The 17,466-nt window shown below is 47.8% G+C and overlaps 1 protein-coding gene across 8 annotated transcripts in view; it reads left to right on the top strand.

Annotated features, from left to right (window-relative positions):
- Nucleotides 1-17,466, top strand: part of TENM2 (teneurin transmembrane protein 2) — a 610,087-nt gene that overhangs the window by 529,032 nt on the left and 63,589 nt on the right. For all 8 annotated transcript variants that reach the window (XM_045185001.2, XM_045185002.2, XM_045185000.2 and 5 more), the window contains 2 exons: nt 12,620-12,830; nt 15,336-15,455. In XM_045185001.2, the coding sequence (XP_045040936.2) occupies nt 12,620-12,830; nt 15,336-15,455 (331 nt within the window). The remainder of the gene's footprint in view (nt 1-12,619; nt 12,831-15,335; nt 15,456-17,466) is intronic.

Here is a 17,466-nt window from a genome sequence, read left to right on the forward strand (position 1 = left end):
GGGTGTTTGTACCAGCTGCTCCCTCTGCCCAGAATGCTCTTCCTCCAGACATTTCCATGACTCGTTCCCCCATTTCATTTGGGTTTCTACCCAAACACCACTTCAGAGACGCTGCACCTGGTGCCCCCATCCAATGTGGCAAATCTCCTCCATCCCTTTGCCCTGGTTTACTTACTTTCAGAGCAATATCACTCTCTCAGAGTCTTTTATACGTTTATTTTTTACTTGTCTATTTCCCCTCTACAGTCTAGGTCCATAGCCGCAGGGCCCCTCTCTGACTTGGTCAACTCCTTATTAGATGAATTGAATGAATGAACGCTTTAATGAGAAGTATCTGGAGAAGCTGTTGTCTTTTATTCAATAGATTACTTTACGATTAGTACATTTCATTTAAAAATTTTTCAAAAGTCCACGCATACAATGACACCTAAGTCACTGTATACCATTAACATCATTTTATTAATGCAAAGGAAATCCACACGGCAGATATCTGATTTCTTTTCAGTAAGACATGAGCACCTGGCTATGCCGCCCTTCGTCTCCGTTGTCTGCCTTGCTCGCCCTGTCTGCCCGCTTCCTCTGGGCCGATGGCCGTACGCACACACGCTTCATGATCCTCCTCCAAGAAAAGAGGCCAGGCAGGGCCGCTGAGGGTCACTGCTCAGTGAACCCCAACCTCTGAAACTGTGGCTCGCTTGGCGAGGCATGGAGTAATGGGGAAGACCTGCAAGTCCAAGGCTGGTCTCCGCCACTCACTAGCAGCCACCCAACCTTGTCACAGAACTTAACCTCTCTTAGACTTGATGTTGCCATCTGTAAAGCCAGAGTAAACAGATGGTTACCATATGCTAGATGCTTTTGCATAAGGTTTATTTAATCTTTAATAACAGCCCTATGAAGCTGGTATGATCATTTCCATTTTGCTGATGAGGAAACAGAGGCTCAGAGGGGCAAAATAACCAGCCCAAGGCCACACAGCCGGTGTGTCACAGACCTCCAGATCCCAGGAGGCAGTCTGGTATTTCCTTATGCAGCGGGAGGAGAGGCAGCATGCCCCCTGCCGATTCTCTCAGCTCTAGGGCCAGCCTCCCACCTCCCCCCAAGAGACAGGGTCTCTCCTCAGGCAGAACTTAACTGTTCTGGCTGTTGCTCAAAGTAGTGACAGTCCCTTTTCTTTCTGAGGGGCCCAGCAGGTCACACTGTCTGGCACCCCACCAGGCCGCCGCCTGCCAGGCTGGACTTCACTGGCCTCGCTTGCTTCTGTCTGGCCTGTCAGTGGGCTCTTTGAAATGGAGGTTGATGGGGGTGGGAGGGCAGTAGACCAGGGCTGCCAGAGGCCAGAAACTGTGGGCAGAGGGCAGGCCTTTGGGGAAATCGGTGGCTGAGATCAGAGGCCCCTGCTCTCTGTTGTCACTGGTTTTTGTAACAGAAAAGGGGGAGACAGCAGCAGCCAAGACAGAAATCCCCAGGTACAGAAAACATGGCCCTAGGCTAACAAGGGTAAGACTGTGCCAAAGAGGCCTGTCAAGGAATGCCCAAGGTGGGAAAGTCAGAGCAAGTGAGATCGTTATTCCTAGAGGCTCTGCCCAGGTTGAGGAAAGATGGGAGTGAGAGGAGAGATGAGAGACACAGACAGAGAGAACAGCCACCTGAAAATGAAGCTGTTTTCTGGAGCCTCAGCATTTGTCCCTCAATGCTATCCAATGTCAACAGGGCACGTTCATATACAGCTCTGATGAATTCAGCCTCCCATGGTGAATCGAGGGTGGTAGCCAAGAGTAGAGGCTTTGGAGGTAGACAGCCTAGGGATGAAGCCCTCCTCCATCATTTACAAGCTGTGCGATTGTAGGGAAGGCCCTTTACTTCTCTGAGTCTCCGTTCCTTCATCTGCAGAATGGAAACCAGTGAACCCACCTCAAAGTGTTCCCGTGCGCACTACCAGGTGATGGCTGGGTACGGGTATAGGCACCGGCTGCGGAAACACACAGGGGTGGCCCGTGGTGATCCACCTAAGTCAGACATATACCTGGGTGACGTTAGGACTGGGGTAGAGGGCTGGCTGACATTGCCCTTCAACATGTATTTAAACTGTTCCTCTCCTGTTTGACATAGTGCTGCCTTGGAGCTTGGCTCAGGCACTAAGCGTGTCATGGTTTTAAGCGCAATGGCTCCTGTGTGCTGGCCATTAGGAATGTTACACAGTGACAGACGAGGCAACTTCACGTAGGACTTGGCTTCAGAGTGCAAGACCCAGCCGCACCATGGAGAAGCTGTGTGGTCTTAGGTGACTTATTCAATCTCTTTCTAAATGTCCTATTTCTCATCTGTAAAGAAAGGTGCTAACAATGTCTGGAACTCTGGCAGCGATTTAATGAGCAGAGGCATGCAAAGCATTAGCATGGTACCTGGTGCCAAGTAAGCTTTGCCGAAGTGACAACCATTAGCTCACAGTAGACATGGTTGGCATCCGTGCTTCATCGCCCCGCTGACCCCCAGCATGCCGTCACCTAGTACAGGGTCCCTCTGCTGAAATGAATTGGCTTGTGGCAGCACTGGGAGCCCAAGGCCAAGGTCTCGGAGCTGGTGTGCTGGTGCTGATGATGTGGTTTGTGCTAAGCCTGATCACCCAAAAGCCTGCACTTTACAGAAAGGTCACTCACTCAGGCACGGGGCTGCTGCTGTGACTATGGAGTAGATAATGGTTTGGCTGGTCCTTCCAAGGATGGAGCCCCCAAACCTAAAGCTCTGTGTCCTCGTGAAGTGCTCTCCAACCTGTATTGCACTAGGTCATCGGAGGGAGATGCTCAGCCATACGGGGTCCGTGGTCAGGAAAGGCTGCGTGCTCCCCATTGCCATGTTAGTCCTAATGCACATGCACACATCACGGGCTCTGAGAAGTCCTGCTGTAGAGAAACCAGTTTAACTGCGCTTCACCAACGTCTCCCAAACTGTATTTGACCGCGGGTCCCCCTGTCTCGCCTCCGCTTCTGTGTTTCAGGGAGCCCCTAGTAAGATCCCCCAAGGAGACATACTTTGAAAAAGCTGCTTCAGTCCCCCAGGGTCAGATATGCCACTACAGACACTTGAGGGGCGTTTTAAAGAATCCAGAGCAGGGGCGTCTCAAGCTTTACTGAGCATAAGAATCATCTGAGAGTCTTCCTGAAAATGCAGATTCCCAGTTTCTACTCCAGGGAACTCAGCAGGTCTGGGTGATGGCAGGAATCAGCACTTTAATGCCCTGAGCTGATTTTAGGGCATGTGGTCCGGAAGCACATTCTGACCAAGATCAGTGTAACGCCTGACTTGTGGAAATAGGATGCTCAGAATAGCAGCACCGTCGTCACCTGGGAGCTTGTAGGAAATTCAGGCTCTCAAGCCCCACCCCGGTACCACAGAATTAGAATCTATATTTTAGCAAGGTCCCTGGTGATTCCAATGCTGGTTAGAACTTGAAAAGCATAGTTTTAAAAGGTTTTTGTTGATGGTGTTTGTGTTTGTTTTGTTCTTCATTTGTTTGGGTGAAGAAACATTCAGAAACAGAACTGGACACACTCTGCCAGCTCATTGGCATAAAATTTCTTCCATTCCTCACCTCAGCCCCATGCATGTAGATGAGGTCGACCAGATGCCCCAGTAGCTCCTAGCATCCTATCAAAGGGAGGTCTTCTTACCTGGATTGTATCCCTGCCTTTGGTAACAGTGGCAGGGTTTGCCCAAGCAGCCTTTGCTTTCTTTCCCACATCCATCCTGAAAAGTAGGAAAGCCAGCAAAGCAGCTCTCAGTGGGGCCTCCACTCTGCCAGATCTCTGGTGAGATGTGATTGATCTTCCATTGCTAAGTCATCAGAGAAGCCAGAAGGTGCTTTGGGGCAAGGCTCTCTGGCCTCAGAATTCAGAAACTGACAAAAAGAGTTGGCAAGAAGCAAGAGGAAAGCTTCCAACAGGCCTTCCTGAAGGAATACAAATACAATTTTACTGCTTGCAAAATTGAAAAATGGCAGTTGCCCTGTGGGCAGTGAGGGGTGGGCGGGGGGTGGGGGGGTGGGCCTTGGAACAATGGTCCATCAGGCAGCCAGGGTATTAATGGCAGGTGAAACCTTCCAAATGAGCACCCTGTCAGCCAATCTATTGCTTTAAAAAGTTGGCAATGCGGGAGACCTAACAGAGGCAATGAAGAACTAATCTCATATTGCCAAGTTAAATCAAGTCAGCCTTGCCCATTCCTTTCACTTCTTAGTTGCATCAAGCCAGAATACTTTCAATTATCCCTCACTTCCAACTCGTCAGCAGGCACTGGGCAAAATGCAAATGGAACAGTGCCCTTCCCTGGTGGCGAGCAGGAAATATCATTAAGAATCGCCTCCATTTATCGAGCTCTTCTTCTGTATGAGTGCAGTGCCTTCATCATCTCATTTCACATGTACCATCTTTAGCATCCCCGTGATCCTTGGTGAAGTAGGTCCAATTAAGTCCATTCTGTAGCTGGGAACACTCCAGGAGTCACAGGAGGTCAGTCACTTGCCAAGGTTGCATAGCTAATGAATGATAGAACAGATTTTTAAAACCAGACCATTCTGACTCATATTCTTTTGTTATTTGTCTAACTGGGCCAAGTGCCCAGTGCGATCCTGAGCAAGTGCACCTGAGCTTTGCTGTGCCCTCCTTAAAATTTCCTAAGTGCTTCTCCAATGTCAGGGACCAGCCAGGGTCAGCAGTGCCCCCTGAAAGGAGCACCCCAGCCCAGATTAGGACCCAGGTGAGCCCTGATCCCCTTTCAGGGTGTTCTCTGACCCTCTACCATTTCTCACGCTCACCCCCATGCATGTGGGTTGACCAGATGCCCTGAGATGTCTAAGGATTTCCATCTATGGATAGCTGAAGGCCTGATGCCCAAGTTCAATTCCAGAGGGCAGATTGGCAAGGAGAATGCTCCTGCTGGATGAAGGAGTATTCCTTTTGCAAGATCATGTGAGATCTGACTGCCAGAATGATACTGATATACTGATTTGGGCAACTCAAATTGTTTCTAAAGAGAGGGGCCTGGCAAAATAATACTGGTCAGCAGCCCCACACACATCAGGGATGGTCTTTCAGGAGCTCACCATAAAATAAATAACTCCCAAGGCAAAATGAATCCTACCGTTGCCATATTTCTTTTTACCCAAAAGCCCCCTTATGTCTCTGGCTAAAATCCAGGAGTCTCTGGCCTTTGCCAGCCAGCAGAGTGAAGAGTGCCCCCCAGTCCCCACTGCCCCTTCTTCATTTCCCTCCCAAAGAGCAAACAGTACCCGGGTTCCTCCTTCTTGCCCCAGCTTATTGCCTCCTCCCTTCTCTCTGCTGCTTTATTAATGGTCCAAAGCCATCCCCTCTACCCCCCACATCATGAACTGATCTCAAACATGGCCCTAGGACTTACTGGGTGCATCACTGGGATTCCTTGAATCTTTCTTAGAGAAATGAGAACTTGCCAAGTACTTCACTCCGCGTGCTAAACAAACCCATATGATGATGCCAAAAAGACTCAAAAGGAAGGGAAGACATAGAAACCATTCAGAGGCACATTACATGGGTTATTTTAGTTAATCCTCCCAGGGCTCCTGTGAGGGATTACCATCATCATCATCATCACTATTACCACCACCATTACCACCACCACTACCATCATCACCACCATCATCAACACTGTTACCACCATCATCACCACCATCATCAACACTGTTACCATCATCACCATCACCAACATCATCACCACCACCACCATCACCATCAACACTGTTACTATCATCATCACCATCATCACCATCATCACTATTACCACCATTACCACCACCACCACCATCACCACCACCATCATCAACATTGTTACCACCATTACCACCATCATCGCCATCATCACCACCATCATCACCATCACCACCATCACCATGACCACTTTGTAAATGAGGAAGACACAGCACAGAGAGGTGGATATCTTGCCTAAAGTCAGTCTTTTGGCAAACACATAAAGTACATAATTTTCAATATACACTTTGGGTTTTTTTTTTATATATGAGGAAGGACCCACAAAACCAGGATTTATTTATACAAAATTGTGTATATATTCTTACATGCTTAAACTTCAATCATCTTCAAAGTACTCTCCATTTGATGCAATACATCTATCAAGGCTTTTTTTTACTGCTCACAGTAACTCATCGATGTTGATGCCTTTTAGTGGTTTTGCCATTTTTTGTTTCACCTCTTTCATATCAACAAAACATTCCCCTTTGAGGACATTTTTTCATCTGGGGAAACAAAAAAAAGTTGCCAAGGGGGAGATTGGGTGAATAGGGAGGGTGGGGCATGGGGGTCATGCTGTATCTGGTCAAACACTGCTGAACACTCAGCACAGTGTGGGCAGGTGCGCTCGTAAATCACCCATCATGAAATGGGCAAACATGTTGAAAGAGTCTTCCAAAAAAATTCACTGAAGCCAAACACAGCCTCTCACAACAGCACCAGCTGGTACACTGATACAAATGGGTTCCCAGAACACTCACATAGAGGGGGAAGCCTGTACTACAAGGGGCCAGCCCTCCAGAAGATAATTCCTGGGGTAATTTGGGTTTTTTTTTTTCTTTTGGATCTGCCCTTGTAAAGATTCACCTGTATAGTCAGATAATTAAGATAAAGATTTAGAACATTCCTACCATCCACAAAGTTCCCTATATTGTTTCCCATCTAATACCTCCCCATAAAGGCAGCTACAATTTATAACTTTCTACCATTACTGATTAACTTTGCCTGGTCTTGAACGTCCTATAAATGGAGCAGTATAGAGTCTATGAAGCCCACACTTTAACCATTTCACTCTGCAGTCTCCTTGCCCAATGAGTAGGGAGGGGAGATTTGATGGTTGGCAGTTCCTCTCATCCAACCATGATCTGGAAATAGCAGGACTCATTTCTAAACCGGAGCTGCTGGCCAGTTCCCAGCCTGGTACTGTGTGCAGACCCTAGCAGAGCTATCTGTGGCACCTGAAGTGAATTGTTGGCATCAATCTGTGCCACCTTGTCACAAAGTGAAACTGAGAAAAGTAAATTTAGATGTTTCTCTGAAGCCTTTAATACCCAAGAAAGCCAGGGAGTTCATGCAGGTTGAGGAGGGAGTCGCTTGCATACCAAGCTACAGAGAACAAAAGGCAGGAAAAATTGAAGCAAATCCTTCCATCAAGATTCTCTGTAAGCTGCACAGTTCACAAAGATCAAAGAGGGAAATAAATGGCATAAACATCCTCTCATTCCTAGTGCCCCCCTCCCCATGTGGATGATGTAAGGACTCGGGCAGCCTTCCCAGACAGAAGCGATGCGCAGGTTTCTGCCAACATGGAAATAGCCAGATATTCGCCGTGGTTTCTCTGCACCTCTCCTGTGGCCTCCTCCTCTCCCCTGAGTGTACCTTTACTAGTAAGCGTCCAGTTTAAGCTTTGAGGTTAAATCTCTTGACAATGTAGGAGCTCCTTTAAAAATCCAGCAGAGCAAACTAGGCAAGGGGCTGGACAGGAATAGCTGACACAAACCTGTAGCCATCCCAGAAGGTCGGCGCCACCTTGTGCCAATGGTATAAAACCCTGAAGCTCCCAGGGAGATGGCATGGTCCTCAGCAGCCTGCCTCGCAGGAAATGAATTCCCAGCCACCTTGTTTCCCCTGTTGATTCCTTCCCAGATGCTCGTTACAACCAGCCAGGTTCCTTCCCGGCTGTAGAAGTAGACAGGCCTTCAAAGTGATCGAATTTCATGGCCACCCACCACCAATGATGGATGGGTGTCCACTGTCTCATCTTCCGAGTCTTTTTGGGAAGCAAACGTCTCCTTCTGATAAAAACAAAGGGTGATGATCTCATTGGTTGCCTTTTCCTACTTTTTATCCAAAGCTGCTGCTTAGCCACTGGGACAACTTACTCAGCCTCGAAACTCAGTTTTTCACTCTGTGGGTCGGTTAATATCATGATAATGGGGGTAATACCCAACTTACTGAGTACTCACGTGATATGTACCGTTCCTTCTACTGTACATGGAATAACAATGTTAATCCTCCCAACAGGACTTTGTAACATCATCATCTTCTTCTTCATGTTGGATTGGGATGGCCAAAAAGTCTCTGGTTTTTCCCATAAAAAACATATTTTTCATTTTCACCAATAACTTGATTAGTTTGGATATTTTGGGTATGTCGGCTATCTCCTGCTATTGGCTTCTAGTGGGTAGAGGCCAGAGGTGCTGCTAAACATCTTCCAATGCATAAGACAGCCCCACAGCAAAGAATTATTTGGCCAAAATGTCAACAGTACCAAGAAACTTCTCAAACCACTTCTAACACATCCGATCACTCACAGCACCTTCTCCATACACCACGCAAATCTTTTTGTGTGTTTACCTTTCCTGAAATACTAAAGCATAATATGCCAAAAATAGTGCATGCTTTCCTCAATATTAAAATGGCTGCACAAAATTCACCATTTTGATAAGTATTTCTTTTAATGCACACTGATATGACAGCTATCACAATACAGTCTAACAAAATTGTTTCAAATGACATTAAAGACAAGTAAGTGCTGCTGGAGCCCATGCGGCAAACACGAGGCCCACGGGCCGAATCCAGCATCCACCTTGTTTTATCCGGCCCGGCACCTTGTTTCTACCCAGCAGCAGCACCAAGCTCTCGCTTAACTGTTAAAGAGTAGTTATGTTGATACAGTCCTAAAATTACATTCGGCCCTCTGAAGGCAACTGTAAGGCTGATGTGGCCCCCGGCGAAAATGAGTTTGACACCCTTGTACTAGAGCCATCATACAGAAAAAACATAAGGGACCCTTTGGCCAACTGAATACATAAGGAAACTGAGGCACAGAGTAGTTTATCGTCCAAGGTCAGCTGATCTGAGGTTCAAACCCAGATACCTGGTCCAACATCTGCAGCTTCAGGGTGTCAGCATTCTGCTTTGTAAGGTTGCCATGAGGACTTAAATCAATAGTATAAATCCTCTTCAGTGCATAGCACCAATTATTACTGTCAATTATTATTAACTTATCACTACCTGGAAACATAGCATTCTCGCCAAGATGCAACTTACCGAGCTCATACCAGTAAATGACTCTAATGAGGGGATATTAAATTTATTTATTTGCATGTCCAGTTTTTAAAAATTGGAAAGTGGAAAATTTCAGGGAGTTTCTGGCTGTAGGAATACCTACAGTTCATTGATCATATGCTATCTGTCAGGCTGATATTATGTATGTATATATCAATTCATTTATTCCCCTATCACATAACCCTATGATACATGTACTATTATAACTCAGTTTTAAAGGCAAAGAAATCAAGGTTCAGCAAGGTTGATTATCTTCCTAAGCTCACACAGCCAGGGACAAGAGAGAGATGAGCTTCAGACCCTAATGCATCTGATTCCGCAGGCCAGGCTCTTACCTCAGATGCTGTGTAGATTTTTTTTTTTTTTTTTTTTTTGGCGGGGGGTGGGGTGGTTTGAGGAGGACAGTGCTTTTTACCTTGGGAATTCTAATTCAAAGGATTCAATTTAGCATGAACCTGATTTTTGCTTCATGTGCCAGAACTCTTATGGAAGATTCTGATTTTCTTGATCAAAAGCAATATAAAGAATGCCCTCTCCACTGTTCCCAGAAAGTTCCCCCACGCCCCTATTTCTCTGAAATGGCCATTACAATTAGCACACTGCACAATTAGCGTCTGCACGTGGCACGCAGCCAGAGCTCTGATTTAGCACACGTTCGGACAGGAAGCACCTAGATAATTCCCTGTGGCCACACCAGGCAGGGCGAAGTGAATGGGCACCTGTTACACAGACCCACTGGGGGTCAGCCGGGAAGGCCTGGGCCACTTTCCCATAACTGCTGAGTCAGAACCAGGCCCTTTCCAAGGGCTCTGCACACCTCTGGCACCACCAGCACCGTGGGGGAAGCCAACCAGACAAACACGCAAGTAGGTGTATAAATAATAAAGGAACCGTCCAGTGTCACAGGAGGGCTGTGCCGCTTTCACGCCCCCGTTGAATGGAGACTTTGGCAGCCTCGCGGGTCCTGAACTGGCAATTCAGAGCCGTTTGATTGCCTGCTTGATTGTTTGCGAGATAACTGCGCGATTGTCAGTGACAGGGTAATTTACTGAAGATTGCCATGTCAGATGCCACGCAAGGGGCTTGCTGGCATAAAGATGCGACTCTCATGACTGACAGGCCACTGGGAGATTGCAGTGCCCATTTAAAGTTCACAGCATCGCCTCAAAAGTGTTGGGCGGCGGCGGCCCGTAATCATGCAACATGATGAGGTCATTACAGCATCACGTGTGCTCACGCCGAATAATGGATCGAACCCTAAACACACCATCTCTGGAGCAGGGAGATGTAAATACATAGGAGGAAATCATTTATATGTTTTTTCTCTCGCTCTTTTTTTTTTTTAGCATTTGCTATTTGCTATTGCTCATGTGTTTTGTAGGACATCTCCTGCCAGACAGGCCCTTGAATAAAAAGCCCAGAATACAAATCATCAAAACAGTGGGGGGATTTGCGGGCCACACTTTCGAAGTACTCACAAGTCCAGAATGAACGGCATACTAGAGGGGGCTGGGGGAGGAGAATGCTCAGTTCTTTATAGGAAAACCGTCCTATTATCTGAGCCTGCCGAGGTCCTCCAGCTGGTTGCATGGAGCGGGTGAGTAAATGGGTTGGGGTGGGCGGTGGGCACTTTCCCCGCTTCAGGAGGGAAAGGCCACCAGGGATGGATGGAACTCCTAATGGGAAGAGGCCAGCAACCTTAAAGAAATCTGGAGCACTAATACCAGGGCGTTTCTTCTCACTCGAGATGTTTCTGCAGCTGCCGAATGAAGTGCTGCCAACCCATCTCAGCAGGATATTTTTAAATCCAAAGCAGGCATTTCATGGCAGATTCCTTCCATCTAGTGAAGGTGGTCCACGGAGGGTTACGTTAAAGGCAGAACACTGTGCTTTCTTTTCCTTTTCTTACTCTGCCAAGGGCTCTGGGATCCACTGACCAGGGGGCCTGAAATAGCAGCCCGGCACCCTCCTGCTGCCGCTGATAATCAAACTCTGCAGTCCCTTTCGCGGGTGTGAAATTTCTGGGGTTCTGGGGAGCACCCGATTCAACCAGCACATAGAGCTGAGGCATTCAGAGCCTCGACGTCAAAAGTCCCTAAAGCGTGTGTGCGTGCTCACCCTCCCGGGTCTGCATTTCCAGGAAATTTCGTAAACCTTATTTGTGTTAGGGGGCACAGGAGCCTCATTTGCCCACGTGGAAGGTGAGAGGGTAGTTTTAGTCACCTACAGCCAAGCAAAACATGTAACCTCCTAATGTATTTGTTTGCTAAAAAGAAAACAATGCATTCAAATAATTGTACATTAACTGCTAAATGACAGTGGAACTTTGGTGAAATTACACATTTCGATTTTGTTTGCGGAACCAAACGAGAAGGATAGTGCCAAAAAATTACACCGTAGTAAATTTAAAGCACACAGCCAGGCCTCTGATTCAGCCCGGGGTCTGAGTGTGTGTTTCTGTGATGCTAATCGTGGCCCAAAAACTCCTGGCTCTCAGATCTGGGAAGTGCAAGCAAGTTATTCTCCAAGCTCCCCCACTGGGTTCAGGCAGTTCCCAGAAGAGTGAGTAAGGGTTGGCCAGCTAATCCATTCTAATAGGGAATTCCAAGGAGCATCCCCTGCCTTAAATATCCCCCATTCGCAACATCCCCCATTCGCAGCATCCCCAAATGAGCAAGGAAAGGGAAACAGTCATGTATTCACTCAACAAACATGGTTTCAGTGCCCAGTTCTGTGGCTGGCACTGAGCAAGGCGCAAATAGAGAAATAAGACACTGTTCTCTTCAAAGAGTTCATTTTCCAGGCAGGAAGACAAGCATACAAAGGTAATTAATTCTAGTACAAGGAAGTTGGCAACAACTGTTTCTAAAATGTATTATGTATCTGAGTCACCTGAGAATCCTGGATAAAAGGCAGGTTCCGGGACCTGCTCCTGGAGGTGTCGCTGAGGAGGCCTGGGGCAGGCCCTTGACTCTCACAGGAGTGTGATGCAGAACCATTCCTGAGAATCTCTGATTCAGGAAACCCAGAACAGGAACACCTAACCTAGCCAGGGACATCATCCGGAAGGCTTCCTGGAGGAGGAGGCCACACCTATCTTGGGTCTTAAAGGCCGAGTTGTATCTATTTCCCCCACTGTATTGTCAGCTCCTCAAGGACAAGACACCATCACTCTTTGTTCTTTGTTCCCTGTTTTATTCGTAGAACACGGATGGCCCTCAAACATTTGTTAAATGGTAAATGAGCAAATAGGAATGAGCCCAGGAAAGGGATGGAGGGGTGGGAATCTAAGCAAGACAGTCCTGCAGGTATGCAGTAAGGTAGCCCCAAAAGCAACCAGGTGAACTCATGGCTTCCTTTGGGAGTGTGTGGAACCTGCTGAGTCAGGCCTCCGGGAAAGGTAGCGGGTGCTCCGGACAGAGGTGTTGGCATCTCTGAGCGGCTTTGCACCATCGAGTCCACTGACTCCGGCTCTGCCTCTGCCCCTCCAGATGGCCTGGTGGATTGCCTGGACCCGGACTGCTGCCTGCAGTCGGCCTGTCAGAACAGCCTGCTCTGCCGGGGGTCCCGGGACCCCCTGGACATCATCCAGCAGGGCCAGACGGACTCGCCCGCCGTGAAGTCCTTCTACGACCGCATCAAGCTCTTGGCCGGCAAAGACAGCACCCACATCATCCCTGGAGACAACCCCTTCAACAGCAGGTGAGCACGCTCTGTCCTTGCAGGCTGCTGAGGTCTCTGGTTCCCTTCCTGTGAGAGCAGGACGGGGTGCTCCTGGCTTTCCTGTGCTCCCAGCAGGTCCGCGCACGAGGCCGTAAGCACTTCGGTGCAGTTTGCTTCCGGTTTGCTTATGTTGTAAATGCTCCTAGCGAAGGCCCCTCGTCTGTTTCAATCAGCTTCCTGGTAACACGCCATTATTTCGCCCCTAAATCTAGTCACTTCCTGACCATCTCCTGTCCATACTCTTTCTTCACCTGTTCCATACAACTTTTTCTCATCTTCCTCACCAATAGACACCCCTTCCAGAAGACACCTGGGGCCAAGGTGCGGGAGAGCAGGCAGGGACTCCGAAATACTTGGTGGGCCAGCCCCAGAATCTGGGCAGAAGAAACCTGCTTTCAAGAAAGTGCCCCACCCAAATGAGCCCACGCTCCAACACATCAGCGTGGATGCGTAATTCAGAACCGCAAAACCTTACTTCAAGACTCAGGTTGAAGTTCACCAAGCATGTGAATGTCACCACGTTATTGTCTGACAAGTAATGAAGAACAAAACTAGAATAAAAAAAAATGACTCCAAGACTTCGAAGAAGGCATTTCCCTAGATAATGGCATACAAAAATAACTGAAATGCCGTGACTCCACCACTGTAATTTGTAGAGCAGATCTCACTATCTAGATAATGTGATAATTGTTACACATCAGTAATCATAAATAGGAATGTATTGATAGCATGTCTTCGCTGAATCTTTTCTGCAAATCAACGGCCTAGAAATGATAGGAAGCCAGGAGCAACGAAGAATTAGAAAAATAGGGGGTAGACATCATGGGCAACCCAGCCACTTTTATTCCTACTGCTCTCTGCAAAGTCTCATGCTACAAGAATGATTTAAAAGAACTAACATATATATATATATCTGTTATATATATATATATATATAAAAAGGAGGGGGGACTCCTAATTTTGTTTTCTCATCACTAGTACTTTCTACCTTATGGTCATTAACACACATCATTGATTTTAAAATTTGTGTCTGAGAAACCTGAGAGAAACCTCAGTCTGAGCTAAGATAAGGAAAAGCAATTGAACAAAGGAATTATTTGCATAAATTAGTTTTCCACGTTCAAAAGACTCTAGCATTGTGGTTGGAACCAGCTAAAAATGGGCTTCATTTGTTAGGCAGCCAGGAGGAGACAATTAGAGCTGTCAGTGGAACAGTCTCAGCCCCCCGAGATCATCCAAGAGTTGGAGTCGAACAGTTGGGGGCATTGCTAATAAAAAGAGAGGTGCTTGGAGAAAGCATCCTTCCAATTTGGGGGTTACCTGGGATTGCAGAATTAAGTACATTCCAAAAATTGAGCAGGTTTGGACAAGGTTCTGGCAAAGAATGGGTCAGCTTGATGAGCTAGTCCAGAAACTGGGAACGTGTCCAGGAACCTCAAAACCTCTGCCTTGGCCCGACTGACCAGTGGCTGGAAGGCCAACGATACAGCTGCAGACCTACCTGGGAGGGTGGGGACTCAGTGCAGAAGTGAAGCTTCTCATTAGCCCATGTTTCCGTGCAGCCAAGGGGCCTTAAGTGAGAGGAGGCGTGTGCATTCTCCCTCCATGGATTCTGAGTAGGATATTGTGGCATCTCTATGTCTTTATGGGATTTCCCAGAAGTAGCTGGCCAGATACGGGCATTCTTGGGAAAACTCCAGGTACTGTCACCTGGAGAGAGGGGCGCTTTCTCCGACAGTGGGCAAAAGCTGAGTGGTGTTTCAGCCACCTCCCCTGCTGCTAGGAGAGCAGGAATTTGATACAAGAGAAATCTGTAGCTACATGGAATCCAGAATCCAAGATAGTTCTATTAGAAAAAAAAAAGTATCTCCCATATCCTCTTTTCCTCAGGCAGTTATGGATTGTGAGACACTTTGCTCTTAAAGGGCAGCGAAAAACAATGTATATAAATGCCCCCACCTCAGAATAAACCTCTCTGGGCTCCCCTCCACCCACTCCGACATGCCAGCCTTCAGGAGAAGGGGGCACTGCCTTCCTCCAAAGACAAGAAAGGAAAGGAGGAGCTGGATGGGGAAACTGTTGCCCACCTGTAATAAATACCCTCTGTGCCAGCTGAGGTAAAGCATGAGTGAGGAGGGCATCCAGAAGCTCGGGCTGAGCCAAAGTCACACAGGGGGAGAGATCCTCTGTGCTGCCCAGCTGAACAGGTGGAGATGTTGCCCCTGGATTTCACCCCAACATGTCACCCATTCTGCTTGTCAGGGAAAGCAAGCGTTGAAACACCCCCTTGCCTACTCTTCTCTGTGCGGTATGATCATGTGAGCCCGAAGTTAGTGTTGAAAGTCTCCTCCTTGCCTTAGGGACCAGATGAGGCCTGGGGGCGGGGGGGGGGGGGGGCAGTGGCAATGGGGAAGGGGAGGAAACTTGACCCTGTCTCCTTGTTCCCCCATGTGTGGCTCAAAGAAGTGTTTCTTTTTCTCTCAGCTTGGTGTCTCTTATCCGAGGCCAAGTGGTAACTACAGATGGGACTCCCCTGGTTGGTGTGAACGTGTCTTTTGTAAAGTACCCAAAATATGGCTACACCATCACCCGCCAAGATGGCACGTAAGTAGCTTGTGGGGCTCAGCCTACTTGGGGCTTGGGGTGCAGGCAAAGAGGCAGGCAGTGCTGTTGGCGTAGAACCACAGGGCTTCCCATGGTGGACTGGAATGCCCACCGGGCCAGGCATCCAGGGAGGGTCCCCCCAGAGCTAATTTTTTTTTTTTTTTTTGCTTTTTGGTGTGTTATCAAAAATAAAAATGAATAGAATAGTCAAGCTATTCAGGGCTGCCAACAGTCAACTTCCTCCTTCTCCCACGTCAGGTAAATGCTCTTGTGTGTGTGTGTGTGTGTGTGTGTGTGTGTGTGTGTGTAGTGGGGGGTGGCTTCTAGGACGAAGAAGGAAAAGCAGCTCTTCTTGGAAACTCCTGTTTTAAATCAAAGGCAGTGCAGGGCGACAAGGACCCGCATGACAGCGTGTCCTGTGGTGAACCCCTTCTGCTTTCATCTGTGGCTTTAGGGGCTGCGTTGTTTTTGCTCCTGTTTTGAGGAGGTAGGATGTAATCAGAGAAATCTAATTAAATGCATTTAGCCACCACCCTGCTGTGTGAAGGAGACAACCTTTCCCTATTATCTTCTGATTAGAAACACGCACCCTGGGCAGCCCCCACCAAGATGAAAGCCCTGTCGTTCTCTTAATCCATTGGGCATGGAGTTGCCATTTAAAGAGAAAGATAAGGATAGAGGAAGTCTATGGGAGGGGGAAACATACCCACCCCGAGATAAAAAGTACACACACACACACCATTACATTCTATTCCAAATGGAAGAGGAGGCCATGGCTATAAATTAGATGCAACGCTTTTTCTATAAAACTGGAGTCTGGAAAGTCATACATGCGTTGTGTAGATGAGAACTGGGATTCTGGCCTCGCTCTGGTGCCGAGACTGGTCTTATTCTCTAATGTCCCATGGTAGCCTCGCAGGCAGTTTCAGATATCAGCAGCCCACGGTAGCCCTACCCTCCTGTTGCCGTCTGTGAAACCCAAAGAAGACGGCTCATGACTTGCACCAAATTCTCAACAGTCGCCGAGTTTCTGGTCTCTCACTCACACTTTTCTGCAGCCATATCTAATTATTTGAAAGCACAAAGACCGTGTGCTCTGCGGAGTTCCTCGGGCCCTTGGTCATTCTTAGAATCCAGCACCCTTGCCTTGCAAAGTCCTGTGACAACACAAGAGGACATTTCTGAATCCTTGGCCTGCTGTCTGTCCCCACCTTGGATTCCCCATCTCCCTCAGCTGCTTCCTGACTCATTAGGGCCCAAATCCACTTCCCAGACCACCCATCCAAGCTCCTGCATCCGTGTGGTTCTGTGACTTATTCAGGTTGCAAAACCCTGGAAGGACCAGGGTGTGTTTGGGAATGCCCCGAGGAGCTTCATTCACCGTCTGTGTACAGTAGTGGGTGTGTGCCACTAACATTGGTGATTGGAGTCTAGCGTACCAACTAGGAATGGCTTCCCTTCAAAACGTCTGAGTCTCTCTGTGCCCTCTGCAAACTGACCCCAGCAGCGTGCATGCCCCAAAATAAACACACGGGTGCGCAAAGGTAGTTTTACGGCTGTGAGTACACGAAACACAGTTTATTCTTGTATTAGTATTTAGTTATTAATTATATTATTTATTATTATTATGAATCTACTTTTGCCCACTTCCTTGTACACACACAAATTAATGCAATAAATAAAGTTTGTGCTGTGCATGTTCTGTTGCTCATCTCGATATTCACGTGCACTGCATCCGTTCCTTTCACGTCTATTAAAAACACCAAAGGTGTTAGCAAACTCGGGTGAAGCCCGTGGGTCCGTGTGTTTTCACTGAGTTTCTACAGTGATCCAGGCACGCGGTCAGCTGCTCGGGATTCTGAAGTAAACAGCATCGCACCACTGTCTTCAAAGTGCCGAGACCCTGGCGGGTCTGCAAGCTGAGACTTCTCTCCATTTACCTCCTCTCTTCTGTTCATTGGGAAAGAACTACCTTTATTTCCCTCTCCCAGTGAGACACCTCTGCCCAGCT

The sequence above is a fragment of the Desmodus rotundus genome, chromosome 6 (assembly GCF_022682495.2).
Source record: "Desmodus rotundus isolate HL8 chromosome 6, HLdesRot8A.1, whole genome shotgun sequence".
Lineage (NCBI taxonomy): Eukaryota > Metazoa > Chordata > Mammalia > Chiroptera > Phyllostomidae > Desmodus > Desmodus rotundus.